Source organism: Vipera berus (assembly GCF_964194415.1).
Source record: "Vipera berus genome assembly, chromosome: 4".
Taxonomy (NCBI): domain Eukaryota; kingdom Metazoa; phylum Chordata; class Lepidosauria; order Squamata; family Viperidae; genus Vipera; species Vipera berus.
This window is the reverse complement of record NC_138206.1, coordinates 116,721,890-116,737,047: the sequence shown is the minus strand read 5'-3', so window position 1 is coordinate 116,737,047 and position 15,158 is coordinate 116,721,890. Positions and strand designations below refer to the sequence as shown.

The window sequence follows — 15,158 nt, the reverse complement described above, 5'->3', positions numbered from 1 at the left end:
TTTCGCTTCTCCTCCAAGAAGCTTCTTCAGCTCTGACTGGATGGTGGGGAATGGAAGGATTTATACTCCTTGCAGACAGCTGGTCATTTGCCTCCTTTTGGAGAGAGGACACAGCTAAAACCTCCAAGTGGCCTCAATGACTCTCTGAAAGAATCATCGGGTTGAAAAGAGGAGGAGAATGCCTGTGTCACACTTTACAATTTGGTACAATCGTGATACATACCATGATTCCCGATTAGATCCAGAGACTGGATAAATCAAGAACGGTCGTGTGAATGTTATGACGATCTTTTACTTCAAGGTAACTACAGAATACAGAATAACAGGGTCAAAGAGGCCATCTAGGTCAAAATTGAACAGCCCTCCCTCAACACAAAGGGAGGGATATGACATCATCGATCTTCAGTCTACAACACAATCCCTTCAGCAGCTCCAAGAAGGCTCCACACCCATTTGCACCACTCAGGTGACCCTGAGGACACAGACAAACTTCCAAGTGGCCTCAACGACTCGCTAAAAGAATGCAAATGACCAGCTGTCTGCAAGGAATATAAATCCATCCATTCCCCACCATCCAGTCAGAGCTGAAGAAGCTTCTTGGAGGAGAAGCGAAATGCCTTCAAAGAAAAAAACAAGAAAGTCCAGTTGCCTTCTGAAAAAAGCACATTTGCGACAACCACAACCTGGATGACAAGAGAATTTTTTCATTGCCGCTGTAACTTCAAACGATCACTGAACAACCACTGCAAGTCAAGCACTGCCTGTGTGTGTTCATATTCGCCACTATTGCAAACTTCAACTTCAACTAAGCCGATGAGGGTACTGACCTTGTTGTTCATGAAAGCTCTTAAGCACTGAATTATCTTATGCTGTGTTTTCTTGAGAAGTTTATCCGGTCTGAACAGAAAGGAGATAAAGAGACAAAAATTATAACAGGCTGGTTTACTGTCCGTTCGTTCTGAGAATTACAGACTTGTTTAGAAGACTTACTGCTTGCTTTCGACCAGTTTTTCCAAGATGTCCAATAATAATCCGAGTCCTTCCTGTCCGAAGTTCTCAACCCAGCTGCAAAAAAATAAATTTAAAAAAAAAACAGACAAATCTTTATGTTAATTTTTGGCATTGATAATAAACGGATCCAAGTCAATAACTACATTGGTGAAATAGAATATCAATGCCCAAATTCTTCAGTTCCTGGCTATGCCGTTTAGTTTCTGTAACCTATGGGAGTCTTGGAGATGGATATGATATCCATGATAATGTAATATAGGTAAAGTTTCCCCCGCACATATATGCTAGTCATTTCCAACTCGGGATTCGACCTGCCAAACTGCCGACCATCTGATCAACAAGCTCAGCGTCCTAACCCACTGAGCCACCGTGTCCCTCTAATGTAATATACATCTTTATAAAACTGGCAACTCTTTGGGTGCCTTGGTGTTTAGTATCATATTTCATAACAGAAGATAAATCGGAAGAAGCATGTTAGACTTCATATATTCTATTGTGTGTGTGTGTGTGTGTGTGTGTGTGTGTGTGTGTGTGTGTGTGTGTAATAATAAAAACAACGTGGGAAGGGATCTTGCAGGTTATCTAGTTCAACTCCCTGCTCAAGCAGGAAACCCTATACCATTTCAGATAAATGGCTGTCCAGTCTCTTCTTAAAAACTTCCAGTGTTGGAGCATTCACAACTTCTGGAGGCAGGTTGTTCCACTGGTTAATTGTTCTCACTGTCAGGAAATTTCTCCTTAGTTCTAGGTTGTTTCTCTCCTTGATTAGTTTCCATCCATTGCTTCTTGTCCTGCCTTCGGGTGCTTTGGACAATAGCTTGACTCCCTTTTCTTTGTGGCAGCCCCTGAGATACTAGAACGCTGCTATCATGTCCCCCCTGGACCTTCTCTTCATTAAACTAGACATACCCAATTCCAGCAGCCGTTCCTTATATGTTTTAGCCTCCAGTCCCCTGATCATCTTTTTTGCTCTTCTCTGTATTCTTTCTAGAGTCTCAACCTCTTTTTTACATCGTGGTGACCAAAGCTGGATGCAGTATTCCAAGTGTGGCCTTACCAAGGCATTGTAAAGTGGCACTATGACTTCATGTGGTTTTGATTCTGTCCCTCTGTTAACGCAGCCTAGCACTGTGTTGGCTTTTTTGGCAGCTGCTGCACACGGCTGGCTCATATTTAAGGGATTGTCCACTAGGAGATCCCTCTCACAATTGCTACTATTGAGCAAGATATAACCTATACAATACCTGGGCATTTGGGGTTTTTTGGCAGCTGCCAGACACAGCTGGCTCCTATTTAAGGGATTATCCACTCGGACTCTGAGATCCCTTTCACGGTTGCCACTATTGACCAACGTACCACCTATGCTGTAACTGTGCATTTGGTTTTTCTTGCCTAAGAGTAGAACCTTACTTTTTTCCACCATTTTTTTAAAGAATGGCACTTTTAAAAATAAGGCCGGATTTCTTTCTGGAGACACCCACTTTCATTCCTGATCAAAGAAAGCCCTGTCCTCTCCTCAGTTGCTTTCACTTCTATCATAGGTTGCAAAAAAAAACGGGAGGTTACGATTTGCACGCTCTATCCTGGAGCAGCTGAATGGAGAGGTGAATAATCAGATCCTAGTCTTTGTAAATCTTTTTTCCCAGCTCCTGAAATGTACTCTTCACTACTTCCTCACGGTCTTTCTCTTCTTCACCTCTGCAAAGTGAGGGTCAGAGCCCACCCACCCCACCCCGCTTGCCCAGAGGTCTTATGCCCTCCAGCCACGATTTTTCTTCCTTTCAAAGGCAAAAAGTAGGTGTTGAAAAACAATCCCAAAGCCCGCACAGGGTTTTTCTTCCACTGCGTAATGCTTTTAGTAAGGAAAGGGGAAGCGTGGATTAGGTTACAAGCTGTAGTTGTACCCATGCCACATGCAGCATCCCTTGCTGAGGATACAAAATAAAAAGGACACAATGCCAATCAGTTTAGGCACACACTACACCGTTTTCTCCAAAGCAAACTCACACTTTTGTAGACGGATTAGACACCTCTCTTCAAATTAACGGGCCGTTGCCAACTCCCATTAGTTTGGATGCACATGCTGCGCGTGGCGCAGTTTTACTTACCCTTAAAGGGATTAGCGTGATATGCGTGTCTGCCTTTCTCAAAAATTGTAAATTCCTCACAAGGAGAAAGCTTACACGTTCTAGAACGGGAACAGGGGACACTGCTTTATCTAGGGTCAGCCATTTGGTTCAACTTGTTCAATATTACAGACGACCTTAAAGAATTTCAGACTGGAAGAGGCCAGTTCAAGAGTCAGTTACTATACCCGTGGAAAGCCGGGTAAGCAAAGTTAGGTATTCAAGGTGGAGAGTGAATAACATTTCTATGTTACTTATATGTCAGGGTGCAGGTCGATACATATGTTGTATGTAATATGCTTTAAATGCGTGTTATGGATGCGTACACATTGAGAGCCAGCAACTAAATTTCATTTTTTTAAAGGTGTGCCGTTGTGCCCACAGGAAAAAATGACAACAAAGGTCATCTACTCTAATCGAATCTATACCGTTAGTAGTGCGGACAGCTCCTTGATGGACATTATTATTATTTTTAATTATTTCTCAAGTATATTGGTGGCTTCTGTTGCGATACTGGGCGCTGAGGGTTATTTCTTGATTTTTTTATTTCTTTTATTTTTTGCTTTTGTAAACTACCAACTGAGAATAGCCTTGCAGATAGTCCTCCATTTATGGCCACAACCGAGCGCAAAATGTACGTTGCCAAGTGAGAAATTTGTTGAGTGAGTTTTGTGATTTTTCTCGTCACAGCGGTGAAGTGAATCCCTGCCAGGTTTTAAATTAGTCACCCATTTGTTACATGAATCTGGCTTTGAAACACACACACACACACCAGGGACGCTGCGACTGTCAGAAATGAATGTAAACCACATGACACTGAGGATGCTGGTACGGTCACATGTGTGAAAAGTGGTCATGGGTCAGTGCGGTTCTAACTTCAAATGATCACTAAATGAACCGTTGTAATTCAAGGACTGCCTGTGCTTGTATACTTTTGATTAGGATGCTTTGGAATATTTTAAATTAACTTTAAAAAAAATTACATTTCTTTACAGCAAATATTGAGATTAAAAAAAATACTACATTTGCTCCAACGTTTGTACTCCGTAGCCATGCTGCTTCTTAGATCATAGCTATACAAAAAGTCTGGAACTTTTATTGTTATGATAGATGTAGATAGATAGATAGATAGATAGATAGATAGATAGATAGATAGATAGATAGATAGATAGATAGATAGATGTTGTTGTTAGTTGGGAAGTCATGTCCGACCCATCGCGACCCCATGGACAATGTTCCTCCAAGCCTTCCTGTCCTCTACCATCTTCTGGAGTCCATTTAAGCTATAGATAGATAGATAGATAGATAGATAGATAGATAGATAGATAGATAGATAGATAGATAGATAGATGATAGATAGATGTAGACAGACAGAGATGAGACATATATATATATATATATATATATATATATATATATATATATATATATATATATATAGAGAGAGAGAGAGAGAGAGAGAGAGAGAGAGAGAGAGAGAGAGAGAGCGCCAGACAGACAGACAGACAGGCAGACCAATCGATAAACCTTTATTGTCATTTTTTACTGTGGACACAATGGTACCCATTAAAAATGAAATTTAGTTGCTTGCTCTCACAGTGTACACTTCCTAACACTCATTTAAACATGCTATATACAACGTATCTATAGACCTACACCCTTATATATAAGTAAGATTTTATTTTTACTTTTAGACTTCCCACTAAAAAGTTCATTTAAAAAAGATAATCTGTAAGCTATGTGTAAATCAGTCATGTTCGTGTTCATAAACCCCCGCAAGCAAATTATCCAGATATTGCCATTAAAAAAACCCTATAGTATACCCGCTGATTTAATCAAGTTCTAATTTTAGTGCCAGAGACTCCGACCAGATCATAATGATGTGGAGATTAATTCAAGAACAAACAAATGTGCAACCACATGAAGCATACCAATAGCACCCGCAATAAAGTCCCAAACAGACCTTCCTGGTTTATTTCAAAAATCTAGTTTTCAGAATGCAGGGAAATATAGGAAGCCACCAAGCTCATATTTCTGTAGGCGGCTTGGCCAATGACCAGCTATTTTAATAAAATCAAATTCTATAAAGGTAATTCTCGACTTACAACAGTCCATTTAGTGAATTACATCAATGAAAAAAGTGACTCATGACCACTTTTTACACTTACAACCTTTGACCCCCATGGTCACCTGATCAAAATTCAGACGCTTGGCAACTGACTCATATTTATGACGGTTTGCAGGGTCTCCTGGGATCATGTGATCGCTGTCAACGCTGCTAACGTCGGATGTTTTTTTTGCACTGACAACAGATGGAAATGTAGCCACCTTCTTCCTTTCGCTTTTAGAGTTAGATCAGGGCTTTTCAACCAGTGGTACGGGTACCACCTGTGGTACATTGGCACCTGGCAGGTGGTACGCGACCATCCTAGAAAAGTGGTAGCGGGGGAGGGGAATGAGCTGAAGCGGTGGCAGCACCGCACAAGCCTGAGCGAGAGACCACTGGAGCTGCAAGGCTGTCGGGGCTCAGCGGAAGCGCCAGGATCAGCGCCAGGATCCTGCTGGAGCTCGGTCCTGATCCGGGTGCTTCTGCTGAGCCCAGAAGAAGCGCCGATCAGCTGGAATGTTGCAGCATCTGCAGGGTCTTGTGATTTACATTCAGATGCTTGGTAACTGATTCCTATTTATGACGGTCACAGTGTCCCAGGGTCATGTGAAGTGACCAAAACCTGCTGTAACCACCCAGCAGACCAGGGGAATAAAAACCAAACACCGCCCACCCCACCCCCACTGCCAATCCTCAACAGAAATGCTCACAACAATGAAAACCTCGGACAGGAGGAAGAGCGCAGATGGGTGGGCAGGCAGGTGTCTTGCTCGGCTGTGGCTTGGGGGGCACTTTTTCCAGGGCCATTGTAACTTCGAACAGTCACCAAGCGAACTGTTGTAAGTCGAGGACTACCTGTACTTCAACACTTTTTTCCTTTTTTTTGTCATCAAGTTTTTGACACCTTGCTAGGAGACTGGTGGTACTCAGATGTTGCCATATCCTAAAAGTGGTACAATGGGTGAAAAGATTGAAAAGCCCTGAGTTAGATGATCCTGGGAAGGGGGGATGTGAATGACAGTCCAGGTAGACATAACAAAACTGAGCCTAGTGTGAGAATCAAGGTTGTTGAAATCAGAGATGATAAAGAATTGGCGGGCTAGAGAGCAAGCCCGCGCTTTAAGCTAATTGGGGAACGTGATTTATGACTGCAAATTGAAGGAGGGAATTGTGCTTTGATACTATCTGCCCCCAGGGGAGGGGAATTCAGTTTTTGGCTTCGATTATGTAACTGCCGATATTATGCTACTCGAATAAAAGATTCTTTAAGGTAAACAGTGCCTCGAGGTTCTTTTTGCGACCTTTTGACAAGCAAAGTCAATGGGGGAAGCCAGATTTGCTTAACAGCAATCTCCCTAACTTAACAACTGCAGCGATTCACTTAACAGCTGTGGCCGGAAAGGTCGCAAAATGGGACAAAACTCACTTAACAACCGAACTGGGCTCATAAGTCGAGGGCTGCCTGCATACTGTATGTGGCTTCCCTTCTGAAAGTGATTTGTGCCACTTGCAAATGCAAACGATCAGAAATGGAATCAAGGACACCTGTGACAACTGTATTAAAGCAAGCGATGATCGCCAGTAATGAATGTTCACAAATAACTTATATAACTTTTACAACTTAACTGACAGCGAGGTTAGTAAGACGCCGAATGAAAGACACTTGCAAAAAAAACCTTATCAACATTCATGAAATCGGCTCTCCCCCCCCCCACCACAAAGTTTTGTTGAACTGTGGCATTACCTGACAGGGTTACTAGTCAATGAAACCCGAAGCGATTCTAGGCAGCTGACAAGTTTTTCATCCACTGTTCCAGATTTTAATTCACCGATGAATTCCTGGGGGAAAACCTGCCTTCTACTCTTGAGGCTTCCCTGAAAGATGATAATCACACGTGTTACGAAAAAAAACATAAATAACGTTCACCATCCATTTCCAGTCCATCTGGAACCTTCGTTCCAATATTGCGTGCTAAGTTCAGAGACCTATGTTGAACATGGAGCATATGCACAGAGCTATGCTGAATATGAAATGTTTATGAAATATGAAACATATTTCAACTCCTTCCCTTGGGGCCCCCGCTACAGAGCATTGCATGCAAAAACTAGACACAGGGACAGTGTATTTTTCCCCCTTGTGCCATCACTCTGCTGAACACCTAATTACCACAGTACCGTCTTATGCCTATGGACATTTACCCATGAACAATGGATGCATTAATATTATTCTCATCTTTTTTGACTATTTCCTCTTATTGGTATCATTATAATTGGTATCATTATAATATAATAAGAGCCTTGGTGGAGCAGTGGGCTAATGCCTCCTTAAGTAACACCAGCTGCCTGCAATTAGTGCAGGTTCGAGTCCCACCAGGCTCAAGGTTGACTCAGCCTTCCATCCTTCCGAGGTAGGTAAAATGAGGACCCAGATTGTTGGGGGCAATTAAGCTGACTTTGTAATAATGCCGCTTGGGGTGTGTGTGAAAGCCCTAATAAGCAGGCATATACATAGAATGAAGGCTACTGCTAAGTTTGTAAGCCGCCCTGAGTCTTCGGAGAAGGGCGGGATATAAATGGAATTAAAATAAAAAAAAAAATAAAAATAAATAATTATATTACTTTGTTTTTTCATGTACACTGAGAGCTTCTGCACCGGAGACAAATTCCTTGCGAGTCTAATCATACTTGGCCGAATAAAGTATAGCATTCTATTCTATTTTATTCTAATCCTATGTACAATCTTGAAAGCCTGCTTCAAAATAGTACCATTGACAGATTAATACCCTAATACAGAATGGTGTAAGAGGATTATATATGCCATGTCAGAACTTATTTGGAGAACTGGACCTCCTAATTAAACTCAGCAAACTTTGTTGTGTCGTGTCTGACTCTTCATGACCCCATGGACAATAGTACGCCAGCCCCCTGCCTCCCCCCCACCCTCCACTGTCTCCTGGATTTTGCCCAAATTCACGCCCACTGTGTCAAGGAAACTCTCTAACCATCTCAAGTTCTGCTGTCCCTTTCTCCTTCTGAGTTCCATCTTTCCCAACATCAGAGTCCTCAGCAAAAAATAAAAAACCCCTATCAGCTGAATTAAATCTGTTTCTGCTTTTTTCCCCCACCCTTCTAAATTTTATCAGTGTCTTTCACTAGCATAGGGGTCTACAAACTTGGCCCTTTTATGACTTGTGGACTTCAACTCCCAGAATGCCTCAGCCAGGGTGTCCGACTGAGGAATTCTGGGAGTTGAAGTCCACAAGTCATTAAAGGGCCAAGTTTGAAGACCCCCCTGCCCTAAGCGCACGCCGGGGTCTCCCTATCCCGCATGCTTACCTGCCTCGAAGCAGCACTAGTGTACTGCAAAACCATTTCCTTTTTGATACGCAAGTCTTTTTCTCTTAACGGAGCTTTTCGGTCCTCATTTAAATTCATGTCTTCCTACGAAGGAAAAGGTAACGCAGGTGTGAGATTGCAAATTTATTACCACCCCCCCAAAAAAAATTGGTTTCAGAGTGGGGTGAAACAGAGTGAGTGAGGTCTGCTTTAAAAGTCAGAGGCCGTAACGATCGTATTTACATGAGATCGTATTTACATTATCGCTCAAAGGTCAGTTGAATTTCAACAAAGAGGAAGAAAACAAGGCAAGAAAACAAAAGACAAACGCGGGGCAAGAATAAGGACACAAACAAAAAAAAAAGGAAGTTTTTCCCGGTGTCATTTGGTACCAGGAGGCGATACTGTGGGTCCCAGAATAAACCTTGATTTCATTTATAGTTCAAATAACTTTGTGCCAGCTTCCCAATAAAGTCCACCAGTCATAAAAGGGCCACGTTTGAAGACCTCTGCCCTAGCGCATGCCGGGGTCTCCCTATTCCATGAAAATAGAGAGCGCACCCTGTTCAATTCCTCCTGTTCAAATTAAAAAAAAAACACGCCAGCCTTCCATTTTCTCCTCATTTTCTCAATCCGCAATTGGAGATTGTGGCCTTTAGCAAACAATTTTGAAACCTTTGCTTGATTGCTTCATCAATATTGCTGGGTTCATACAACGTGTGGTACGGTTTGATTCTTTTGACATGACATGTTGCATGTACTCAACTAGTGTGGTTGACGAAGTATCTGTTAGATTACATGGATATGAGCGGTCCTTCTATTAACCATGATTGCAAAAAAAAAAGCCTACGTCTAACCGCATTCAGCTGACAATGGGATATCTGCTTTAAGGAGCTGAGGGGGCAGACAAATTCTTAACAGTGCCATTGTTTCACAGGAAGAGAATTTTCACAGGGCAGTTGAGGAATGTGGAAAATAACTGGAAGTAGCGAGGAAATTTAAAAACAAAAATATATATGCTTTTAGTATTATCACCTAATCGTATATTTTACAATTATCATTTTAGAATCAATTGCCAAAGGGACACGGTGGCTCAGTGGGTTAGGACACTGAACTTGTCGATCAGAAGGTCGGCAGTTTGGCGGGTCGAATCCCGAGTGCCGCGTAACAGAGTGAGCCTCTGTTACTCGTCCCAGCTTCTGCCAACCTAGCAGTTCGAAAGCACGTAAAAAATGCAAGTAGAAAAATAGGGACCACTACGGTGGGAAGGTAACAGCGTTCCGTGCGCCTTTGGTGTCTAGTCATGCCAGCCACATGACCACAGAGACGTCCTCGGAAAAGCGCTGCTTTGAAACGGAGATGAGCACCGGCCCCTAGAGTCGGAAACGACTAGCACACAAGTGCGTGGGAACCTTTACCTTTACCTAATCAATTGCCTGAATAGATGCTTTGAGTATATTGGGAAAAATACAAGCCTCAAGTGGAGGGAGGAGGAGAACAGGAGTTACAATAGGGGCCAAGTGTGAGTCACCATCTAGGAATTGTTTTTAAGTACCTTCTGGTGCCTGGTACCCCTACTTGATCTGAGAGGTGTAGAAGATGGGAGACATCTCTCCTTTAGAATTGATAAGCATGTACATATATGGACTGAGTAAACAGGAGAGTAGGGGAGGGATCTTACTAGTATAATGTAAGCAAACAGGGGCAGAGATAATGTATTCTGTTTAGGCGCTTCTGATAGACTGTAACCTCCAAAGCCTAAGCCACTGGGGCCATGGGGGAGGGAATGGGGCGATGCAACAGGATGTGTAATAATATGTGATTTTGGAATTTGGGGGGGTGGTTCAGTGCTTGGCTACATTGCATTGTTTGCCTTCCTGAATCCACCACGCTTTGCAAAACCGTTACTTCTGAGACTTTGTTGTGAAGTCTAATAAACGTCGTTTCTATTTGCAACTCAAAGAGAGTGGATTTCAGTTTGTGACTATATTTTTGTGTCTAGCACCATCCAATTCAGAAGCAGGTCTGCAATTCTCACCATCATTTTTTCAAAGAGCGCAAGGATCTCTTGATCTGATAAATGAGCAGGCATGAAGTCATCCATCTCTGCAGGGGTAGTACATTCACTTGATGAGCAAGGTGCTTGTTTCCAAGACGGGAGAGCTGGCCGGTCCTTTTTGCTGCCTGGAATTCGTATGCTGGAAAATTTATCAAACTGAACAAAAAAACAAGAATAAGCATGTCTCAGCAGGTACAAAGTTAGACCAAAAAGAAAAAGAAAAAAAAAGATTTGGCGCAGAGAAACACAGTTGATTACCCAAAACCTTTAAAAGCAAGCCAAAAAGTTTGATTATGCAGTAGACCGGACACCACGTATTCCTAATCCCGCACTAGAAACCAATCATCTACAATTAAAGGGGTTGAAAGCATAAAGGAGAATGGGAAGGGTAGCAATACATAGGGAGAAAGTGAACGACTGACACCTCCAAGAAGAAGAAAGGATTCAGTTGAGAAGACATTGAAGGGTTCCTAGCGAGACTTGAAGGGACGCGGTGCGGCTCACTGGGTTAGGACGCTGAGCTTGTCGATCAGAAGGTCGGCAGTTTGGCGGGTCGAATCCCGAGCGCCGCGTAGCAGAGCGCCTGTTACTCGTCCCAGCTTCTGACAACCTAGTAGTTCGAAACCACGTAAAAAGGCAAGTAGAAAAATAGGGACCACTACGGTGGGAAGGTAACAGCGTTCCATGCGCCTTTGGCGTCCAGTCATGCCGGTCACATGACCACGGAGACGTGCTCGGACAAGCGCTGGCTCTTCGGCTTTGAAACAGAGATGAGCAGCGGCCCCTAGAGTTGGAAACAACTAGCACGCATGTGCGGGGGAACCTTTATCTTTACCTTTAGCAAGACTTGAAGAAACTTTCCACATTATAAACCACATTCACTGTGCAGCCATCCTCTTTTTCTCTTTGGTTAAGGAGTCAAAAAAACCCTTTTATGCCTCTTCCATTATGTGGTGTCAACTGGGACTTTGCCAACATACAGTTTTTGCACTGTATGTTGATAGATAGATAGATAGATAGATAGATTGATAGATAGATAGAGGCCTGAGTTTTAAAAGAATGAGGCAAATATTGTAAAACAAATATTCCAATGGCATAAACTTTATGAAATTCCAGGTTATATGATATCAGTTTAAGATATCAATTTTAAATAAAGAAAACCCTGGATACAACACTGCTTGCCCACTTCATTTACTTTAGACTCCCTTATATTTTGTATCTAATATTGACAATTTAAGCAGAGATTAGGTAGATGATAGATGGATGGATGGACAGACAGATAGACAGACAGACAGAAATACACACACAAAGAGTGAAGGCTTGAGTCTGTAAAAGAATGGGGCAAATATTGTAAAACAAATATTCCAATGGCAAAAACTTTATGAAACTCCAAGTTAGGTGGTATGGATCTAAGATATCAATTCTAACTAAAGAAAAATCCGGATTAAATTGCTATTTCTGCAAATCGGGTGTTAATAAACACAGTTCCAGGAAATCTGTTTTCTATACCCTAATGAAAAAAATCTGCTCCTATATTTTTTCCTCCCAAAATTATAATAGTTTTGTAATCTTATATTAAAGCATAACTCTTGACCATCAACCTTTCTCTCCTGTATCGTTCGGTAAGGCTATTTTGCAAGCCATAATTTCTCCTGGATTCAGAAGAGGCCAACTCCCATCTCGGGGCATGAATCCAATTTAATACAGCACTTGCAAAGAGAATGAATGAATACATCCTGCAAAAAAAAGGAGCTCATCTTCTCATAATCATGTCTAGTACCGAATGTGTAAACTGTAAGTTACATTTTGTCAGGATCTGCTTTGCTATAACTTTAACGTAATTACTTTTTGTTCCGCTTCCTTATGGTGGTAGGGAAGAGATTGAGTTTCCTTCTGTATGGCGACTTTTCAGGTACTTGAAAAACGGTCAGGGTGCTCAGACTCAGTCACCTTTAGTCAAAATTAAACTGTTCTCGCAATCCTCTTCCTTGTCTTTATCCGAAATCAGACAAACTGCGGGGTCTGGTCCCAGTTCTAGCTGAAGTGGCACTCGGCAATTTTTTGAGACTTTGAAATTATGCTTCTGTGGATGCAAGCCTACAATTCCTTTTGCTTTCCGGGCAACAAAGTCACACTGCTGACCTTTTGTTCCATCTGTGATTAATTACAAATCCAAGAATCTCTTCACGTGTCAACTGTCGCCAAGCCAGGTAACCTCCTTCCGAGACCTACACGTTGGATTACTTTCCACCGACTCTTTTCATCCGTCAAGGCGGCGTTTTGTCCTCTGCAAATTTACTAAGGGTTTCCTTATCTGTCAACTTCGCAAGGCCCTCCGGACAGGAAGCACGCCCAGAGGGTAGTAGCAGTAAAGGAGAACGTTTATAGCTCAGCGGTTGAAATGAGGGGTGCTGGGTGGTCTCTGAGCTTGGTTGTTTCTTGCAGACATCTCATTACCCAAGCCAAGTTACAGCAGCATCAGACTAGCACTAACAATGTTACCTAATTGGCGTAACGAAATGTCAGCAAAGAAAACCACCAGGCTCAGAGATCACGAAGGGCCTCTTAGAAGTACGGCCTCCAACTTTATTGTAAGGTTACGTTAACAGAACCTTGCAAGTATGGAAGTACTTCTCTTGGCCCGCCCCACTTTTATAGCTCAAGAAACCAGGCACTGCTTTCTTCTGAGATCCCAAAGGTCCTTTTTTTCAGGAGGCGACTGGACTTTCTTGTTATTCTTTGAAGAACTTTTGCTCCTCACCCAAGAGGCTTCTTCAGCTCTGAAGGGGCATGGGGAAGGGGAAGGGGAAGACTTATACTCCTTGCAGACAGTTGGTCATTTGCATTCTATTAGAGAGACATGGAGGCCACCCGTCTCATCAGGATCACCTAAGTCAGACATGTCAAACACAAGGCCCGGGGGCCAGATCCAGCCCGCAACGTGGTTTCATGCGGCCCACGAAGCCATCCTGGAAACAGTGAGGGAACGGCCCCCACTGCCTTGGCCCTGGCCCAGAGACCCTCCTTCTGCCAGAGACCCTCAGATCTGTCCCACTCCTGCCCAGGCCCCCATAGGCACCCTTCATGCGAACGATGTAGAGCTGGCCACGCCCACCCAGTAGGCCATACGCACTCTAGCCACGCCCACCCAGTAGGCCACGCCCACCCTGGCCACACCCACCTGGCCCCTTGAGGGCAACCGCAATGCTGATGCGGCCGTCAATGAAATTGAGTTTGACACCCCTGACCTAAGTAGTGCAAATGGGTGTGGAGCCGTCTTGGAACTGTTGAAAGGACTGTGTTGTGAAGATTGATGATGTCGTATCTCTCTCCCACTCCCTCTGTTGAGAGAGGGATGTTTAATTTTGATCTAGATGGCCTCTTTGACGCCTCTTTCAAACCAGCGGTCCTCTCTATCCAAAATGTGGACTTTGCTATCTTCGAAAGAGCGGTCTTTGCGTTTTAAATGCAGACGGACTGCGGAGATGTTTGAGACAACCTCACTGCTTTTCTGGACTACGCTGCCTGTCTGACTGTCACCTAGACTGCAGCTCTTCGTCCCGTCCATTCCCACATACTGGACCACTACAGTATCATCAAACAAGTCATAAAAATGTTGAAGAATATAGCCCACGGCATCCGACTTGCTAAGTCTGTGTTGGCATGAGAAACTAGCTGTTGATAAGTGCTATTTGGGTTGAGCACCATAGGCAACTATGGATCCACTTAGCCAAGTTGCTATCGACTCATACATATCTACCTTCTAATCAGGACATGACATATTCATCAAACGCTATTAGGTCCACACCATTCCCAAATTCTAACACGAAGTTTGATAGATGTCCAATAAAAAAAAATGAATTACTCTGGCAAAACATGTTCTTCATAATCCAGGCTGCCTTCCTGTAATCACTGTACTATTTTCAAGGTGCTTACATGCTGATTTTGTAGCAACTGTTCTAGAATCTTCTTGGGTATCAATGTCAGAGTGTTTATTTATAGCTTCCTAGATATAACTTCCACAGATAAGGAGGGCTCTTCCAGTAATTTGGCACTTCACCAGATTTCTGGTTTTTTTTTTAAAGATTTGGCTAGGGCTAGGCCAGGCATGTCAAAGTGCCGGCCCACAGGCCGGATGCATCACGACAAAACCACGCCCTCCCCATTACCGGCAATGGGGGGAAAAGTTGTGATACGTCGCACAACATCACGAATTTGACATGCCTGGGCTGGGCCATCAGTAAATATCTTCAACACTGTAGAACGTAATTAATCTATCCATTGAAATTTGAACTTATTCTTTTTTTTTCCTAGAAACTTGACCTGGAGTCCTTTTTAACAAACTTGTCTGTCCTCTTTTCAGAAAAAAAAAGGTAGACGTTGGAAATTAATACGTTTGTACTGCATTTTCTTTCTTTTAATTGGATACTTTAAATAAAATATCTCAACAAGCAAGAGAGAAAAATGTTGACGCTACAGTACATCAGTCCAAAGCAGGAAGCGAGAAGTAGATATGTTT

General features: G+C 42.9%; 1 protein-coding gene across 1 annotated transcript in view; it reads right to left on the bottom strand.

Annotated features, from left to right (window-relative positions):
• DIAPH3 (diaphanous related formin 3) overlaps positions 1-15,158 on the bottom strand; it is a gene marked incomplete at its 5' end in the record, with an annotated part of 111,965 nt that overhangs the window by 46,819 nt on the left and 49,988 nt on the right. The window contains 5 exons of the mRNA XM_081326410.1: positions 828-897; positions 991-1,065; positions 6,989-7,119; positions 8,581-8,685; positions 10,619-10,795. Of these exons, the coding sequence (XP_081182536.1) occupies positions 828-897; positions 991-1,065; positions 6,989-7,119; positions 8,581-8,685; positions 10,619-10,795 (558 nt within the window). The remainder of the gene's footprint in view (positions 1-827; positions 898-990; positions 1,066-6,988; positions 7,120-8,580; positions 8,686-10,618; positions 10,796-15,158) is intronic.